The 20,599-nt window shown below is 45.4% G+C and overlaps 1 protein-coding gene across 6 annotated transcripts in view; it reads right to left on the reverse strand.

The window, feature by feature from the left end:
* Positions 1–20,599, reverse strand: part of ALG1 (ALG1 chitobiosyldiphosphodolichol beta-mannosyltransferase) — a 128,933-nt gene that overhangs the window by 77,125 nt on the left and 31,209 nt on the right. For all 6 annotated transcript variants that reach the window (XM_073633011.1, XM_073633012.1, XM_073633014.1 and 3 more), the window contains one exon: positions 20,267–20,356. In XM_073633011.1, the coding sequence (XP_073489112.1) occupies positions 20,267–20,356 (90 nt within the window). The remainder of the gene's footprint in view (positions 1–20,266; positions 20,357–20,599) is intronic.

A 20,599-nucleotide genomic window follows, 5' to 3' on the forward strand; every position in this document is an offset into this window, starting at 1 on the left:
TTACATAGATATATAAAGCAAACTCAGTAGTAAAATGGTATTTTTAATCCCTCCAGGAAATGGGCAGTCACATGCAGCTGCTTCTGTAGGAAATACCGCACATAGCCTCATAGCCTGGGATGCATAGAAGCTCACTGAGTGATATCCCCACAAATGAGAACGCCGGCCCCACCAGCACTGTGCCCAGGGAAAGTTAGGGAGTCTGGGATCAAAGAGTTTGAAGTTTCTTTTCACTGAGTAATATTCTAAACTAAGTTGTGTCAATGATTTACCCAGATACTCCAAAGGAGGAGTAGGTTTCTGCCCCAATTTCTGAGGTTGACTGCAATGCCGCGTACACACGATCGGATTTTCCGACGGGAAATGTTGGATGACAGGCAGTTGGCAATTTTCCACCAACAAATATGTGTTGTTGGATTTTCCGATCGTGTGTACACAAGTCCGTCGGACAAAAGTCCAAAGTACCAACACGCATGCTCGGAAGCAGAAGCGGTCGGTCTTGTAAACTAGCGGTCGTAATGGAGAATTAACATTCGTGACGTGGCAAATTATTAAATCTACAAATGCAGTGCACAATTCTCTTCTATAATGAAGCTGCTTTGCTGGTGATACTGATAGAGTTATTGCAAATACATTTTCAAAGGCTTTTTTTTTTTTCTAGTGATATCAAGAATAATATTATTATGTTTTTTTTTTTTTAGTTACCACAACACCATTATCCCCTAGTTTATAAGATCAAAGATACAACTATGTTGTGTCCCTTGTCAATTTTACATTGTATTTTTTAAAATGTAACTGCCTACTCCAAAACTGTCATTTGAAGTAAAACACATAGCCAAGTATTATTCTCCACAATTTAATTGTGCATTAAAAAAAAAAAAAATTAGACATGCTAGCTACCAATAGAACTTAACCAAAAAGTGCATTCTATGCATCCAAAAATATACCAAATCAAATCATTATTCAACCAAAAAAAAAAAAAAAAATGTCAAAGCAATAACACCAAGGCCGATAATAAATAACACGTAATCTCCTCTGATTCTGCAACATGTCTGGTTGACGAATGGCCTTTCAAAAACAAACTGAAAAGCGCCAAATGAAAAACGTGAAAAGAAAAGCGCGAATCAACATTCACCAAACTTCTAATAACACAAAATTAGCAGAAGAAGCCCAAAGGGTGGCGCTAAAGAGCTGAAAAACCACGTAGTACGTCTAGTACGTCACTATGTTCCTAATTGTTGGCCAACGTTTGTGTGACTTGGGGCGTTTGGACTTCGGAGTGCAGCAGAGATGTAACAAAAGGCATATGTAATCTTCAATGAGGAGTGAGCTTTCCTAGTCTGTGCCTGAGGCCCCTTACACACTGCTGTGACTTGAAAGTCGGACGATTTTATTGCAATTTCGCTCCCGCGATTTTGCCCCGATTTCAGGGAATGCCTGTAAACTTGAGGTCTATGGACCTCAACTCGCATCAAAGTCGGACCAAAAGTAGTACAGGGACTACTTTGATGTCGGTGTGACTTGAAGTCGCACAGATATGAATGTTAGTCGTTGGAAATCATGGGGTACGACTTGTCATGCAACTTTGCAGTCCCAAGTTGCAGGACAAGCCGCACAAGTGTGAAAGGGGCCGGAGGCTTTTTTGGCGAGAGGGAGACAGATGCTTTAGTAATGTTCTTGATAATGGTATCTGTGACGGATCCTATCCCGCACTCCGCTGAGTGCTTCCATCAGTAATGCCGCTTTCTCCAGTCTGACCATCAGATTAATTATAGCTGCATTGAATACAAGGCTAGCTGGTAATAGCATGTATGAATCTTGAATGATTTATTGGACAGAATACAGCCTTTTTATACACTTTTTAACACAAGGGGTTACATAATGAGGTAGGGCTGGCTCATGGCTACTATGCACGCCCTCCCCCCCCCCCCCCAGCAACAACTTAGCTGACAACTATATAACTAACATGTTAATTAACACAGCACTTAAAGCAGCCCAGGTGACCAGACTGTCCGTCTCCAGAGGCCAATGTGGCCAGCTCTTTCAATGATCATGTATTGTTCAGAATTGAACAAACTAAGAATAGTCTTTGTGTAAATCCAAGAAAACAGTCTCTCAAAAATGTAACAAAAAGAGGAATATAGCAATAACAAATAACAGGGTGAATGTGGGCAGCAAAGGTCCCTGCAGCCAGTATCCACGACAGTGCCCCCACCCCGTCCCATAGTCCGGCAGACCCAGCTAGATCCACCACGGGTCAGCTTGGGGCTGTCCGGGCGAGTCTTATAGTTCAGTTTTCCGGGAAAGCCCATCAGCGTTCTGCTTTCCTGGCCGATACTGGATGGTAAAATTGTAAGGCTGCAGGGCCAAGCTCCATCGTAACAAACGTCCATTATCCCCAGAGACCCGATTAAGCCAGATTATTGGACTGTGGTCGGTGAGCACCGTAAAAAATCGTCCATAAAGATAAGGTTGGAATTTTTTGAGAGCCCACACCAGCGTCAAACGCTCCTTCTCCACAGCTGCATAACCGACTTCCCTAGGTAGCAGCTTCCGAGTAATGTAGGCCACTGGGTGCTCACCACCATCAGGTCCTACTTGGCTCAGTACTGCCCCCAGCCTAAATGTAGAGGCATCTGTGTGGATATAAAAATGTTTGGTTGGGTCAGGGGCAGCTAGTACAGGAGCCGAAGTTAGTGCATTCTTGAAGCATTGGAAGGCAGCTTCACACTCTGGGGACCACAGTACCTGTCGGGGAAGGTGCTTCTTGGTAAGGTCTGTCAGGGGCTTAGTGATGGAACTATATTCTGGGGACAAACATCCTATAGTACCCAGCTGTGCAGAGGAACGCCAGGACCTGGGTTTTGGTACGGGGGGGGGTCGGTCGGCCACTTGGCAACTGCCTTAATTTTAGCATGATCGGGTCGTTGTCCACTGCCTACTCGATGCCCATGGTACTGTACCTCGGACTACCCTATGCTGCATTTTTCTGGCTTAAGGGTTAGTCCTGCAGCCTTGATGCCGTCTAACACGACACCCAGGTGAACCAGATGGTCCTCCCAGGTATTGCTGTAGATCGCAACGTCGTGCAGATATGCACAAGCATAGTCCTGGAGGCCATCGAGGACTAAATGGCATCTAAATGGCATTACTTTAGACTGGTATAGGCCAAATGGGGTCATGAACGCCTACTTCAGAATAGATTACGCATCCAGGAGGAATTTTCCAGTACCCTTTGCATGAGTCGAGGGTTGTCAGGAATTTTCCCAGAGCAATGCGATCTAACAGATCATCCACCCGGGGCATAGGGTAAGCGTCAGTGGTGGTGCAATCATTTAATCTGCAGTAGTCTACGCAGAAGCAAGTTGCGCCGTCCTGCTTCAGTACAAGGACCACCGGGGAAGCCCAGGGGCTGCTGGATGGCTCAATGACTCCCAACTCAAGCATCTCCTTAATCTCACAACACATTCCCTCTCTTACTGCGTTAGGTATCCGGTAAGCCGCCTGTCTTATTGGCAGTTGTCCCAGGGTCTTCACTCGTTGCACTGCCACAGTAGTGTACCCAGGGACTGTTAAGAACATTTCCCTTCTCTGTCTAGCTTGTTGTCTCTGTGTCGGCCGTGGCTGGTCGTCAAGCTTTATCGCCTCTATCCCTGCAGTAATCCTATTTAGTTCCGAGAGCTCGGGCAGGGGAAGGTTCTCAGAATCTTCCACAGCTGCAGCACACATAGCGGCTACCTCTCCTGATCTTTCCCAGCATGCTTTCAACATGTTCACATGAAAGGTCCGTCAGACTCTTTCACCTGAACATTTAGCCACTAGGTAGGTCGTGTCACAGAGCTTTGCCACAACCCGCTAAGGTCCCTGTCAAGTGGCCTGTAACTTGTCCTGCTTGGTTGGCCTGAGGGCAAGAACCTTCTGCTCAACCTCCAGAGTGTGGTTCCGGGAAGTACGATCGTTCCATCGTTTCTGCCGCCTCTGGGCAGCCCGAAGGTTCTATTGGACAGTGTCCATGAGCTCCTTCAGTCTGTCCCTAAACTCAAGAATGTATGCTACGTTAGAGGACCCTTGGAGATCAATTTCCCCTTCCCAGTGGGCTCTGACTAGATCTAGGGCCCCCTCACCCGCTTTCCATACAGTAACTCAAATGGGGAGAACCCAGTAGATTCCTGAGGCACCTCCCGCTAAGCAAAGAGAAGGTGCGGCAGATATCTCTCCCAATCCCTGTGAGAGGTTGCAAATGTCCTAAGCTGCTGTTTCAGTGTTCCATTGAACCTCTCACACAGTCCGTTGGACTGGGGGTGATAAGAAGAGCTCTGTAGGGGCTTTATCCCAAAGAGCCTCCATAACTGCTGAGTGAGCTCAGCAGTGAACTGGGTCCCCTGGTCGGAGATGATTTCCCGAGTGAAACCCACCCTGGCAAAGATCCGGAGCAAGGCATCAGCCACGGTTTCTGTGTGTATATATTTACCAGGGGGATGGCCTCCGGGTACCGGGTGGCATAATCCACCACGGTAAGGATAGATCTCTTCCCAGAAGGACTAGGTCGGGGCAATGGTCCTACCAGGTCTACGGCAATGCGGCTAAAGGGTTCATCAATGATAGGTAAAGGGTGTAGGGGAGCTTTCAGTGGGCCCCCATGCTTACCCACCCGCTGGCATATGTCACAGGTCCGGCAATACTGTCGAACATCCCCCATAATCCCTGGCCAAAAAATATGTTTTTTAAAACAGCTTACCTGTAAAATCCTTTTCTCTGAAGTACATCATGGGACACAGAGCCATAGTAGTTACTATGTGGGTTATAGGCCACCTTCAGGTGATGGACACTGGCACACCCTAAGACAAGAAGTCCACTCCCTATATAACCCCTCCCACTACTGGGAGTACCTCAGTTTTTGTAGCAAAGCAATACACATGTATACCAGAAAGGAGGGAGGGACCTCTGTGTCCCGTGATGTACTTCAAAGAAAAGGATTTTACAGGTAAGCTGTTTTAAAAATTCTATTTTCTTATCGTACATCACGGGACACAGAGCCATAGTAGTTACTATGTGGGATGTCCCATAGCAATGCCAATTGAAGGGAGGGAGACACAACAAAAGTAGGACACCAAGAGACTAGAGGACTTATACTGCTGCCTGCAGTACACTGCACCCAAAGGCGATATCCTCATGACCTTTTACATCTACTCTACATCCTCATGCCTTTTTACATTCACCTGATAGAATCTGGTAAATGTATGGACTGAAGACCAAGTTGCGGCCTTGCAGATTTGAGCCATGGAGGCTTGGTGATGCACTGCCCAGGAAGTACTAACAGCCCTGGTGGAGTGCGCTTTAATATGAAAAGGTGGAATTTTCCTCTTTAAACCATAAGCTTGAACAATCACTTGACAAATCCATTTAGAAATAGTAGATTTCAATGCTGCCTGTCCTCTCTTAGGACCTTCTGGCAACACAAACAAAACATCTGTTTTACGAATCTGAGCAGTCGCCTTCAAGTAGACTATATAACAAGTGTTTGGCGCAAAGAATTAAAAGCAAAAATCCAAATCATATAACAATGCTGTACATAAATGAACTCTAAATTAAATGAAATTTAATTAAAAAATGGTAATGGAGATAGAGTCCGTGATGTGACACAGCAAAATGGATGATGGGAATGATGTGTGGAGTCCACATTCATGGCAGCCTTCCGGTGGGAGTGAAAACCATATTCCCAAAAAGACACTGTAAAACAAGGAAACGGAGGCGCCTCTGGGTGCAGACTTTAAAACAATTTAATAAAAAGGCAACAACAAGGTTTGCACTCACATTTACGAAGAGGGTATCAAGCATAAAAAAGTCCCAAGGCAATCAAGGGGTTCCTTGAGGACATCTCTCCCAGCCGTGGATGTGTGTCCTCTGTCTTGTTCCCGAAGCGCTGGATGTATAGCGGCCGACAGCGAGGGAGAACGCCAGAGCGAGGCTTGAGAAGCAAACAGTGATCCGGGCAAGGGATGATGACGTCACACACTGTGTGACGCGTTTCCTGAGCCAGCGAGCTGTGAGTGACGTGACGGCTGCGCTCCTTTGTCAAGCTGATTGGCAAGGGGCTATGAAGGAGGTATATATGGAAAACAATGGGGAGGGGAGCGGAGGGAAAAGAGGAAGGGGGGAGTGGCCAAAGAAGCTGTACATGGAAGTGTCAGCAATGACAAGGGGCATAAAAATAATAAAGGAGAGAAATGAAATAAAAGAACGAAAAAGAAGAAGGAGAAGAAAAGAGGGGGATGGTTGAAAAAAGAAAAGAAAAAGAAAAAAAACAGAGTATGGTGGGAGAGGTGATAAATGAGATTAAAAAAAATATTTTTATATTATATATATATATATATATATATATATATATATATATATATATATATATATATATATATATATATATATATATATATATATATATATATATATATATATATATACATATATACACACACACACACACACATACACACATATATATACATACATACATACATACAGAGATTTGCGATCATGCTATACAATAAAGATAGCATAATGTAAGGTAATTGGGATTATATTTACAATAACTGGAGAGATATAATAAATATATATATATAACTAGAGCAGGGGAAGGGAAAAAAGGGGGGGAAGAAATACTAAAAAGTGATGTGATTGTATTATATTATATGTACATCCACACATTAAATATGATATGTGTAGATGCGTACATATAGAAGTTATGGATAGGAGGGGGGTGGGGGGTTTTACATTGCATATATGCACGCAAGATGCGAAACCAAAAACAAAACTAGAAAGGTGGGACGGAGGGGGGGGGGGGGGGAAGGGATGTTATGTGTGCACGCGCATGTAAAACAATGTATATGAGAATGAAAGGCAAAAAAAACACATGAGCATACACTTATGGGCCTCGCAAGATGGCAGATGTTTTGATACACTCATTGATGCCTCCGGGCGAGAGGACATCTAAACGGTAGATCCAATAGGTCTCCCTCGCGCATAATTTTTTTACCCTTTCGGCGGGTGGGAGAGACTTAGGGATCTGTTCTATGACCCAAACAGATAACCCAAAGGTAGATCCCTTGTGGGCCGTGGCGAAGTGTCTAGACACACTGTGGGGGTTCGTACCACCCTCAATGTACCTCCTGTGCTCTCCAAAACGCTGTCTAAGGGGCTGGATGGTACAGCCAACGTATATGAGGCCACAGGGACAGGTCAAACCATACACCACATGGTCAGATGAACAGTTAAAAAAAATCTTTCAAAAAGGTATGTATGGCCTTTGGTGGAGAAAGATTTTTGGCCATGTTGAACAAAGTGACATGTCTTGCAAAGTTTTTTGCGACATTAATACATCCCTACCAACGGGATAAGCGGGATGATGGGCGGAAAGGCTGGAGTGGTTTTCAGTTTACTGGGGGCAATTTTGTTTTTGAGATTGGGAGCTCTGCGATAAGTAACATGTGGGTGTGTGGGAAGAATAGATTTGAGGTGGGGATCTTGTTGGAGGATATCCCAATGTTTCAAAAGAATCTTCTCCATCTTTTTATGTTGGGAATGAAAGGTTGTAATAAATCGGATGGGGTGGTCTGTAGGGGAAGAGTTATTGCGTGGAGGTTTCCCATGAAGATATAATTCGTAAGCTTTTTCAACTAGATCTTCTGGGTATTCTTTCTCTGAAAATTTGTTTTTGAGATGGACGCTGGATTCTAAATAGTCAACATCTCTGGTACAATTTTGTCTGAGTCGACAAAATTGACCTTTGGGTATATTTCTTATCCAAGGTGGATAATGGCAGCTTTTGAAATGGAGATATGAGTTGCCACTGGTGGGCTTGGTATAGTTCTTGGCGTATATTTCATGGTTGTCATGTCAGAGTTCTAAATCAAGGAAGGCTAAGGAGGTCTGATTGCTATCGTGTGTGAAGGATAGTCCATAATTGTTATTGTTGCAATGTGTGATGAATGAATGGATGAGATCTAGGGGACCATCCCAGATGATTATAATATCATTAATATATCTGCTGAAAAAATGATGTTGGCAGAAAATGGGTTATTGTGAAGAATGTACTGGTCTTCCCAGAACCCCATGGCTAGGTTCACGTACGAGGGGGCAAAGTTGGCCCCCATCGCTGTCCCTTGTAGCTGTAAATAGAAGTCTCCATTGAATGTAAAATAATTATGCGTGAAGCAAAACTTGGTGGCTTCTATTATGAAAGTGGCCTGGCGGGGGTTTATGGATGGATCTGTAGAAAGAAAATATTCAATATATTTTCAATGATACCAAAGCTGTGGGGAATGGAAGTATATAGGGAACTGACGTCTAGTGATAACCAAGAGTAAGATGGTTCCCAGCTGTATGGTGAAAGAAGTTCCAGGAGGTGTGTCCCATCCCAAATATAGGACTGAAGTTGATGAACTAAGGGTTGTAAGTATCGATCCACATACAGGCTGAAGCCTGAAGTGATACTATCCATAGAGGCCACAATTGGCCTACCCGGGGGACCCTCGCTGTCGGCCGCTATACATCCAGCGCTTCGGGAACAAGGCAGAGGACACACATCCACGGCTGGGAGAGATGACCTCACGGACCCCCTTGATTGCCTTGGGACTTTTTTATGCTCGATAACCTCTTCATAAATGTGAGTGCATACCTTGTTGTTGCCTTTTTATTAAATTGTTTTAAAGTCTGCACCCAGAGGCGCCTCCGTTTCCTTGTTTTACAGTGCCTTCAAGTAGACCTTGACCGCTCTCACCACATCGAGAGAATGTAGTGACCTTTCTTCCGCAGAATGAGGTTCTGGAAAAAAACAAAGGCAGAACAATATCCTGGTTTAAATAAAAACCTGAGACTACTTTCGGTAGGAAATTAGGATGAGGATGTAATACAACCTTATCCTTGTGAATAATCAAATATGACTCTTTATAAGAAAGAGCAGCCAATTCTGATACCCTTCTTGCAGAAGACATGGCAACCAGAAAAACTAATATCCTTGTCAAAAGGACCAAGGGAATATGTCGTATTGGCTCAAAAGGCTGTTTCTGTAACGCTGACAGGACTAAATTCAAGTCCCAAGGGTTCAGGGGTGACCTAACTAGAGGATTAATTCGCGTTACCCCCCGAATACAGCTACAAACCAGAGAGTGCGAAGCAAGTGGTCGTTGAAATAATACAGATAAGGCCGACACCTGGCCTTTGATAGTACTCAAGGCCAGCTTCATTTCTAATACCATCTGTAGAAATTCAAGGATCCTATCTATGACATATTTCCTGGGGTGCCAACCCCTGGATTCATACCAGGAGACATATGCCTTCCAGACTCTATAATATATGACTCTGGAGGCCGGCTTCCTAGCATTAACAAAGTAGAAACTACTGAACCTGACAGCCCACGCTCCTTCAGAATGTGGGTCTCAATAGCCAAACCGTTAAATTTAGCGTTTGTAAGGTAGGATGGAATACCGGACCTTGCGAGAGAAGGTCTTGCCGTGGTGGTAGGGTCCATGGGTCCCCTACCGCCATCTTTACGATCTCTGCATACCAATATCTCCTGGGCCACGCTGGGGTCACAAGAATCACCACCTTCCCCTCCTGCGAAAAAGTCACGGAAGCAACAGTACAGGAGGGAACGCATAAATCAGTGAAAACTGATCCAACGGAAAAACCAAAGGCATCTGTTCCGTATGCCAGCGGATCCTCTGTCCTTGACACAAAGTTGTTGATCTTTTTGTTGATCCTGGACGCAAACAGATCCACCTCTGGAATTCCCCATCTTTGAAATATTGATAGAAAGATGTTGGGGTGAAGAGACCATTCTCCCGGGAACAACTGCTGGCGACTCAAGTAATCCGCCTGCCAATTCTCTATTCCTGGAATGAAGACTACCGATAGGCAAGGAATGTTGTTTTCTGCCCAAGATAGGATATGATTCACCTCTCTCTGGGCCGCACGACTTCTCGTGCCCCCTTGGTGATTGATATAGGCCACTGCTGTGACATCATCGGTTTGGATCCGGACAGGACAGTTCCGCAATCTGAGCGTCCAGGCTTTCAGGGCCAGACGAACTGCCCAAATCTCTAGAATATTGATAGACAAGGTCATTTCTGATTTGGACCATCTTCCTTGGACGCGCCCTGCGGGCCTCCCCCGCCCCCTATGCTCGTGGATGGGGGGCTGGCTGTGTGTCAGTTGGCCAGCACAGTGGTGTAGTGGGTAGCACTCTCGCCTAGCAGTAAAAAGGGTCGCTGGTTCGAATCCCAACCACGACACTACCTGCCTGGAGTTTGCATGTTCTCCCTGTGCCTGCATGGGTTTCCTCCCACACTCCAAAGACATGCTGGTAGGTTAATTGGCTTCTGTCCAAAATTGGCCCTAGTATATAAATGTGAGTTGGGGACCTTGGATTGTGGGCTCCTTGAGGGTAGGGACCGATGTGAGTGTGCAATATATGTGTGGAGTGCTGTGTAAATTGACAACGCAACATGGGTACCTTAAATAAATACCTTAAATAATTAATAATATAATAGACAAGCATCTTAATGAGACGCAATGTACAGGGATAAGGACAATTGTAGACACGCACCCACACTCACTTGAACTGGATGGACTGGTGTCTTTATTCAACCCTACTAACAATGTAACTTTGTAACTCCAGCTGTTGGGCGCACTGCGCTCCTCCCCTGTCACACGGCGTGACATTGGTTGACCCTCCTGCAGTTGACCTATTTAGGGGCGTTCCCGGGGTGGTCCTGGCACTCGAGGCATTTTCACACACCGATTTCCATACTGCTTGGTTGCTCTTCATTTTTCCCGGTTCCCTTCAATTGGGTTCCTCATCTTCATAAGGTCATTTTGTATCACACAATTTTGGCCTTTCCAACCTCACTTTCCACAGCCTCTTCCCTTGTTTTCTCCCCTTCCCACCCACACCTTTGTCAATCTCACCTTCACCTCAATCCCCCCCCGCCCCCCCCCCCCCCCCCCCCCGGTTCTCCCTCTTTCTTCATTTTTCCCCTCCCTCCCCTTTTTCCCCCCTCTTTCCCCCTCCCCCTTATACTTCATTTAGTTTACACAGTGTTCCTTGCCTCCCAGAATGTCCTTGTTTCGCCGCTTCTATCCCCGCGGGGCTGTCCACCTCAGCTCCTGGCCGGAGATGTTCCTGGACTGCTTGCAGTGTTCCATCACCACACCACCAATACACTAAACCTCAGTAAGTATGTCTTGGGTTTGGAGGTTTTTTACTCTTTACTCTTATTTTTCTAATAATTTTTTTTACAGATACCACACGCGCCTGCTCCTGAAGAGTGGCATTTTTGCCACAAAATGTGTAGAGCTACTGGTTGTCGTGTCTTTACGAATTTCACCAAGAGTTTTCAACCCATTATGTAACATTTACCCCCACAGGTCTAGTGAGGCCATAGATCCTGCAGGCAACACTTTCAAATAATTTTTATATACAAACCTTCCTTGAGGTGAACTAGGGATTCTGTGTGGTTGTATCATAGAGATCACTATCAACTTTACCTATCATTACCTTGCTTATTGCATACCATTGTTACTATTATTACATGTATGTATGTATGTATGTATGTATGTATGTACTGTGCATAATGGTCCAAGTACTATATATATATATATATATATATATATATATATATATATATATATATATATATATATATGTGTATGTATGTTACCTTGTACCAATGTTACCGGAAATATGTACGTTTATTAATTTAGTTTCCAATAAATTCCTTTATGTTCATCAAATTACCTCTTTTGCTGCCATGAGCTTCACACAAAGTCCCGCCCTCCCTGTAAATATACTTCTTTCATCTTCCTTGGACAGACGCGTCTTCTAGGACTGCTTCCCAGCCCAGAAGGCTGGCATCTGTTACCACTTTCCAGGTAACTGGTAGAAAGGATTTTCCTTTTTGGAGATTCTTGGTTATCAACCACCAACTGAGGCTTTGAGGCACCTTTGGGGATAAACGCATTGGGAAGTCTAGAGCTTGGACCTTCTTGTTCCAAGTTGATAGGATACTGTTTTGCAGCAGTCTCGAATGAAACTGAGCATAAGGACCGGCCTCGAATGAAGCCACCATCTTTCCCAACAATCTCATGCAAAGTCGAATAGAAGGATTCTTCTTTGCTTTGACCACCTGAATCAGTTCCCTTATGGAAGTGATCTTTGCCTGGGGCAAAAACACCCTCTTCTGAGCTGTATTTATGATCAGACTCAAGTACTCCAATCTCCTTGATGGTTTTAGGGAGATTTCGCTAGGTTGAGAATCCAACCTAGGTATTCCAGGTAGCGGACCATGGTGACCAAACTTTGGTTTAAGCGGGCTACCAACTGATCTATCAAGAGTAGATCATCTAAGTAAGCTAGAATCATCATACCCTGAGCCCTTAATCTGGCTAAAGGGGGAGCCAAGACTTTTGTAAACACTCGAGCTGCAGTAGCTAGACCGTAGGGCAGAGCTACAAACTGAAAATGAAGATTTTGAAGCGTAGATATTTCTGGTGAGCAGGAAAAATAGATACATGGAGGTAAGCATCCTTGATGTCGACTGACGCTAGCAGTTCTCCACCTTGTAGGATGGAGACCACTGATCGGATTGACTCCATGCGAAAAGAGCAGATATTCAAAAACCGGTTTAGATCTTTGAGATCTAAAATGGGTCTGACATCCCCGTTTGGTTTTGGTACACTGAAAAGGTTTGAATAAAACCCTAACCCTCACTCTGCCATGGGGACCACCAATATCACCTTTTGAGACAAGAGATGGTCCAAAGCCAGACAGACTTTTTCTGGATCTCTGGGAACGTTTGATCTGAGAAAACGAGGAGACGGGAACTCTCGGAACTCTAGTTTGTATCCTAGAGATATTGAGGAAGCCACCCATTTGTCTCGATACTGTTCCTGCCAGACCCTTGAGAACTGAAGAAGTCTACCCCCCACTCGAGTGAGTGGGGACGCCCCTTCATAAGGAGGTTTTAGTAACTTGCTTTGTGGGTTTCCTTCTCCAGGTCCTCTTTTGTCCCTGGGGTTGACCCTGAGGTTTACCTCTTGAACTTGATGGTGGAGGCCATCGTGATTGCCTGGAGGCTGATGCTCCTGGCGCTGGAGAAGAAGCTTGTTTAAAAGAAAAACGCTTAAACCTCTTCTTAACTGGTAAAAAGGGAACTTTTTCCATCAGAAATTTTTTGGATGTATTTATCCAGATCGTCCCCAAACAACCGTTCACCGCGAAATGGAAAGCTAGCCAAGAGATTTTTGCATGGCGCTTCGGCTGACCAATTTTTCAACCATAGAACTCTACGCACATGCCCCAGCCCGAGCATAAGCCGTGAGGCCTGGAGAATAGAATCTCTCATAGCGTCTATTGTAAAACATAATGCCCCTGATATCCCGGACAAATCTTGGGCCTGCTGATCAGGAATAAATCTTGAGCACCTGTTTAAACTGGTCTCTTAGGACTGACATACACCGATCGCTGCCAGCGCAGGCTGAACCACTGAACCTGCCAGAGAAATATTGTTTTTAAATAGGAATTCCAACTTCTTATCTGTTGGATCCTTCAGCATTTGAGCATTGTCTAACGGACAAGTCAAGTTTTTTTTTCACAGAGGATATAGCAGCGTCAATTGCTGGAATCCCTCATTTCTTATTAAACTCTTCCTCCATAGGATAAAGTGTTGAAAACTTTTTTTGAGGAAAAAAAACTTTATCTGGGTTCTCCCACTCAGAATACATAAGCTTTTTTAGCAATGAATGGATAGGAAAAGCATGAATAGCTTGGGGAGGCTTTAGCGAACCCAAACAAGAAGTGGGCTCATCGACTGACTCCGCTACTGGCAGCAAAAATGTGGAGCGGACCAATTCAGTGAGAAATTGTACCAACAACCTTTCAGATTGTGAACCTGATCCTTCCGTATTAGACTCTTCAGAAGAGTAGTCATCAGCCTCTTCCTGGTCCCCTGAGAGAAATTCATCATCTCTCGCTCCCTGTTCCTCAGTTTGAGGGTCCTGGGTAATGGAAGGGGACCTGTCACGCTTAGTCCCACACTGGCATGCAATTAACGCATCAATCTTTTGTTCAAAGCCTAAAATGGTTGAGGAAAAAACCTCTTCAGTAATATATACAGGGGCTGCAGTGTTAAGAGCAGCTGCAACACCCGACGTCCCTGATGGCTCATTCTGACAAGCCATTTCACTGTCAGGGGAGGATGCCATCTTTTTTGAGATGGTTCTAGACTTCTTTGTGGCTGTAGAAGTCTTTCTATAGCCCTTTTTTTAGGTGTTTTTACCCCCCCTTCCGACCATAGCCCTATGCACAAAGCAGAGGTACTACCAGAAGGAATGCATCCACTGCTTGAGCAATAGTCCAGCCCTGCCGCTGCTATTAATGCTCAGCCTGATGCAATAGTAAATGTGTCAATAGGAAATGCCTGTGTCACCAAACCTCTTTCATGCCCCTCTTTGCTCTTGTGTCCCTCCGTCAGCTTGCAGCAGCAACAATGGAGCTTTTAAAAAGCACATTCCCGCGCTGGACATTGGAGGACGCCAATGCCGCGCTAAGCCCCGCCCCCCTCCGAGGAATTCGGCCCCCTCTCTTTTTTTTTTTTTTTTTTTTAAAAAAAAAAAAAAAGGAGTTTTCCTGCGCGAACGCGGGCCTCTGATCCTATGGGTTCGTTCTGTGAGGGAGGAATGGCGAGGAGGGGACCTGGAAGCGGCGTGCTGATCTTTTTTTTTGTTCTCTCCTAACGCTCACCTTGTGAAGAGGGGGAGAGTACAGCCCAGGTGGGGGGTGTCTGGTTAAGAGGAAAACCCCCCCAGACTTACCGGAGGTCTGCCTGCTAGCTGGAGACAAAAAGAAGCCTGCTGCTCCGGACACAGCGTGATCTCTTGAGGAAGCATGAAAAGGTACGTGCTCCATACAGCCCCCAGTGGTGACACTTAGGCATGACAACATTTACTTACCAAAGGAGACATTTCATAAGAAAATTCAAAAATTTCTTAGAAAACTCCACTTACTTTCCTGCTGCAGGGTTTTCTGTGGTAAAAACCAACAGACCCAATCTTCACCCTTCACGGTGGGTTCCGTTAACAAACCTTCAGGAACCGGGGACCCTCGGGGAACCCACAATCCTGGACCTGTAATAGCATCCCGCCAGTAAAACTTTATGGCCTTAATACCAAATATACTGGACTGGGGGGGTCCAGCTCTCTAAAAAGAGAAGCGTTATAGGCAAAACCTCATTTCTTCAGACACGAGGCCCGGGTACCATTCAATTTGGCCTAAAAGACACTTTGAATGGATCCGGCTGCATAGCTAACCCCAGCAAGGATTGCTTCAGTAGAGCTCAGCACAGCACATCTTCACTCGTGACCAACATCTTAGACACTGGCGAAAAAAACTGAGGTACTCCCAGTAGTGGGAGGGGTTATATAGGGAGTGGACTTCTTGTCTTAGGGTGTGCCAGTGTCTATCACCTGAAGGTGGCCTATAACCCACATAGTAACTACTATGGCTCGGTGTCCCATGATGTATGATAAGAAAAAGATTGAGTCAGACGGTGTAGGGTCTGGGTCACCCCCAGGCGCAGCAGGTCACCCTGATATTTATGTGGCACAACCAGCTGCTGCTTGGGTGGATGGGAGGCTGTCTTTCCCTCAGTTACCCAATAGAGTAATCCCTGGACACACTCTACTCGCTCCCCCTCCAACCCCCTGGGGTCCAATCCTGCTCTTTCCCTATAGCAAGCTAGGGAAGGGTCGCTCAGAGTTGCCTGTGCAAAGTCTTGAGGAGAAGCTCAAGTCGGGGTTAGGAATAGCTGGGGGTAGTACAGTCTAGGTCAGGGGTGACAGGTCTAACCTGGGTCCCATCCTTGAGGGAGCACTCCTCCATCTGGGCTTGCTGGCGGGTGGCTTCCGGGGATACATCAAGGGAGAAGGCTAAATTTAAACGTCTCATATCGTTGCCCAACAAAACCTCCGCAGGTAAGTTCTGCATTATTCCAACTTCCATTTCTTTGGCCCCGAACCCTAATCAAGGTGAACCCTGGCTGTGTTGACCCGCATAACATTTCCCCCAGCCACCTGCACAGCCACAGACCCTCCCGTCTGCTCTGCCAGGCTTATCATCCGGGACTGGTGCAAATGATTATCCATAGCGGCAGTTTGCACAGGGCCTGCCTCATGTAGAATTCCAATATTCTCCTCACTTGGGTAAGTCACATCATCTCTCTCAAGTGTGCAGCAGCTCGGGCAGGTCCAAGGGGTCTGTGTTTCCGCATGTCTTGGGAAAAATTCTGCGGACAATACCTCCAAACGTGCCCTGCTTGGTTGCATCTGTAGCAGAGGTCCCCCTTCCCTTGTGAAGAGGGTAGCTGAGTGGGACAGGAGATCGACGGCTGGTGTGGAGGGGCAGCGCTCCGCGGAATGTTGGGGACAGGCCAGGCTGGGGTCTTAGGCTCTGGTTGTACAGTCCGCCTTGAATCCATGTATTGGTCAGCTAGGGTGGCAGCTTCATCTACTGTGACTAGCCGCCGATCCTTTACCCAGTCTCTAACTTAAAGTGGGGTGTGATCGTAGAATTGTTCCAGGAGGATTAGCTGGAGCGCATCTGCCATGGTAACAGCTTGGCGCCCGGTCATCCAACTCTCCCCTGCTCGGCTTATTTCATGAGCCCATTCTGTGTATGGCCTTCTCTCCTTTCGGCGGAGGTTGCGAAATCCCAAACGATGTGCCTCTGGAGTAATGTCGAAGCGAGCCAATAGACGTTCTTTTACCCGGTCATAGTCCTGGATGATCTCGTCTGGAACACTATTGTACGCGTGACCCAATCTGTTTTATCGACACCTTGGAGCCCACATTGCGGCTCAAACATTTGCAGGTAAACATCCATCTCATCTTCCCCATCTTGAAACATGCGTAAGGCGGCATTGGGTAGCTTTTTGCGGGCCGCTGGAGCTTCCCGGTTGGACAGAAGTGACGCTCCTTGGTCCCGCTGGAGTTCAGCCATTCGCAGCTGGGACACCTCTCGTAACACTTGACTGATAACCTCCTGCGGGGTGAGTACAATAAAAGGCCAGGTGCCACTGGACGTCATGCTGGAACTCTGCCGACTCTGAGGTATCTGCTGGTGGGTTGTTGGCCTGGTCGATCTCCATCAGTTTGGTGATGAGAGTCGCTTTGGATTTGTTGCTGGGCTTCCAAGAGATCCTTCAGGGTACTGCACTTGAGTCTGGCGTAGTGATTTTCCATTTGCTGTTAGGTACAGAGGGTCCCGGTGGTGGTTTGGGTGTGCCTAGGCAAGAGGACGCATCCCACAGCTTGCCACTAATTGTGACGGATCCTATCCCACACTCCGCTAGGTGCTTCCATCAGTAATACCGCTTCCTCCAGTCTGGCCATCAGAGAGTTATATTAATTATAGCTGCATTGAATAGAAGGATAGCCGGTAACAGCTTGTATAAATCTTGAATGATTTATTGAACAGAATACAGCCTTTTTATACACTTTTTAACACAAGAGGTTAGATAACGAGGTAGGGCTGGCTCATGGCTACTTCCCCTCTCTAGCAACAACTTAGCTGGCAACAATATAATTAACACAGCACTTAAAGCAGCCCAGGTGACCAGACTGTCTGTCTCCGGAGGCCAATGTGGCCAGCTCTTTCAATGAACATGTATTGTTCAGAATTAAACAAATTAAAAATAGTTTTTGGGCAAATCCAAGAAAACAGTCTCTCAAAAATGTAACAAAGAGAGGAATATAGCAATAACAAATAACAGGATGAATGTGGGCAGAAAAAGGTCCCTGCAGCCAGTGTCCGTGACAGTATCCATATTAGATCAGAAGAAATGTTGCATTTTGAAGACCATACGATGCAGGTGCTTTTAAAATGTGAGTTCCGTAGTCCAACACTTTAACCACAGTGTCCTCCACATGTGTTATAACAGAAGACCTATTTGAGAGGTGAAACAGGAAACCTCCAGCAGACCATAACTATGGCCTAAAAGCAACAATCGTTTGCTTCAAACATTCTATGACCAACCGCAGTAGTGACAAGTACATTCTTCACCAAAAATGATGGTCACTTTGTTAAAGTGGGACTGGATCCACAGTGGGATGCTTGAAGTGGCAGATTGATGGCGCTGGAACCTTGGATAGATGTACTGACTGATGTATTTGAAATGTACTGGTGGTATCCCAATGAGGCATCTAAGTGATGGATCTGCTGCTCTCATGAACCAAGGAATTGAAACGATGGCCATGTACTCTAGAAATTATATTTGAGCATGATAAACAAAGTACCACATGAACATTTTAAAGTTTGAAATAAGGTTTTTTTTTTCCCCCCATTATTTGGTACTACAGTCAATGTGTTCAGCCGCCAGTGAAATTGTGCTGAGTGTTCAAAACGCAGTTTACATTTTCAATTTGAGTCTCTACCAGCAGTTACTGTTTTTTTTAAAGCCCTGATTAAGAGGACAAGGTATGTGACCCATCTATACAAAGCTATTGTTTTGATTGATTACTATATTAAATACTTGGCTTATATTATTTTGTTATATTGTAACAAGATGCCATGTGATTTTATGTGTATTGTAGTAAAACCTCTTAAATCTTGGTGTGACACTTCGATTTTCACACTCAAACGTCATTTCTGGATCCACAGTGGGGGCAGACCAGTTTTTAACAAAGTCCTCTTCAAACAGATACAAGCCTAGTCAATGTGTTTCAATCCTCTTTCGAAGACAGTATGGAATAGAGAGTGCACTGGGAAAGTCATTAGTGTCTTGGGGTGTTAAAAGACTAAAGACTGGAGATAGCACTTGTAGAAGCAACAGGCTGATACTATGGTTTCAGAGTAGTGCACAATACATCAATAAAAGCTAAAAAAAAGTCTGAAGGCTAAAGGCTGAGGTTTAGGAGTAAAAGCAAAAGACTGCAGCTGCTCAGAGGAAGCCTCTGATTCTGGGCTGCAGACATTGGCTGCATCATTGGGCACACTGCAAGTAGAATCATTTGTAGAGCGTGAGCTGGTTGCCGTGGTACAGTGGGAGCATTCCCTATTGTCTAGAACAGGGGTCTCCAAATTTTCTAAACAACGGGCCAGTTTACTGTCCTTCAGACTTTAGGGGGGCCGGATTGTGGCCATTGGGAGTAGAAAAGGTCCAGACGACAGTCCCATCACTGGTGTCAGTGGGAGGAATTGTGTCCCGTCATTGGAGTCATTGGGCCCCACTGTTAGTGTCATTGGGAGAAATTGTGCCCCATCATGGGTGTCATTGGGAGGAATACGGTCCCGTCATTGGTGTCATTCGGAGGCATTGTTCCCCATCATTGGTGTCGTTGGACCCCATTGTTGGTGTCATTGGGAGAATTGTGTCCCATCATTGGAGTCATTGGGCCCCATTGTTAGTGTCATTGGAAGAAATTGTGCCCCGTCATAGGTGTCGTTGGGGGCATTGTGCCCCTTCGTTGGTGTCATTGGGAGGAATTGTGCCCCTTTATTGATGTCAGTGAGGGGAATTATGCCTCATTGTTGGTATCAGTGGATGAAAGTGCCCCAAGGGCCGCATAAAAGAAAGCAAAGGGCCGCAGTTTGGAGACCACTGGTCTAGAATCTTGTCGCAGTTAAACAAAGTAAGGCTCAGGGTACAGGGCAAGGCCTCAGGTACTCACAAAATCCAACAGCTGGTAGCAGGGGAGGTTGCATGGCAGATCAGAGTTACAACCCCCGTGGATGACCTCTGGGCTCAGTCTCCCAGCATTAAACCCTTCCATGGTAGGAACTGATGGAAAGTGGAAATTTTAACAGTGCCCAGTAATCTAAGTGAATAAAGTGGCTATTGGTGCTCAGCCTAATCATGGAGTAAGTCTACAGAGACAGGGCAATAACTGAAGCAATACAAATAGTTCTGGACCTGAAAATTGCTCCGCAGCTAACCTGTTACCAGAACGGGGTCTGGAAAGAGTCATTCACACAACCCAAAGCCCGAAGGTCACTTTCAAGCAATTTTTAATTTTTTTTTTCCGTTTGCCAATGTCTAATCTTTCTGTAGGTGTCAGGACAACCATAAGTGAATGATTTCCTGTGTCCCCCAATGGATAAGAAAGAAATCAGTTTGTAATATACAGGTTTATAGGAAAAATATAGGCTATATCTTTGTATTTGATAATTTTATTTTAAATAGGCAAAAAATCATATTCATCTGTTCTGCAGCCTTACTTTATCTTCCAGTTAAGCATCAAATCGTCTTTCATTGCATTGGTCACACAGAAGTTGTAATCTGAAAGCTTGCCAAATACTCTCTCATACCTGTAACAGAAAAAGGGATACAGCAAAAATAGAGACTTAATGCTAAACTCTGAAATTTATTTAAAAAACAAAAAAAAAAAACAAACTCCCTTGCAGTGGGCCCTAACCCCACTGCAGTGGTAAACTGCTCATTAGGTCTAGGAGTAGAGAAATAGGCCTTATTCATACTTGCAAATGGGACCATATGCGATTATATTAGGGAACCCCAGTAGGGGTTCCTGGCGATTAGCTGCTGGAGACAGT

This window comes from Aquarana catesbeiana, linkage group LG06 (assembly GCF_042186555.1).
Source record: "Aquarana catesbeiana isolate 2022-GZ linkage group LG06, ASM4218655v1, whole genome shotgun sequence".
Lineage (NCBI taxonomy): Eukaryota > Metazoa > Chordata > Amphibia > Anura > Ranidae > Aquarana > Aquarana catesbeiana.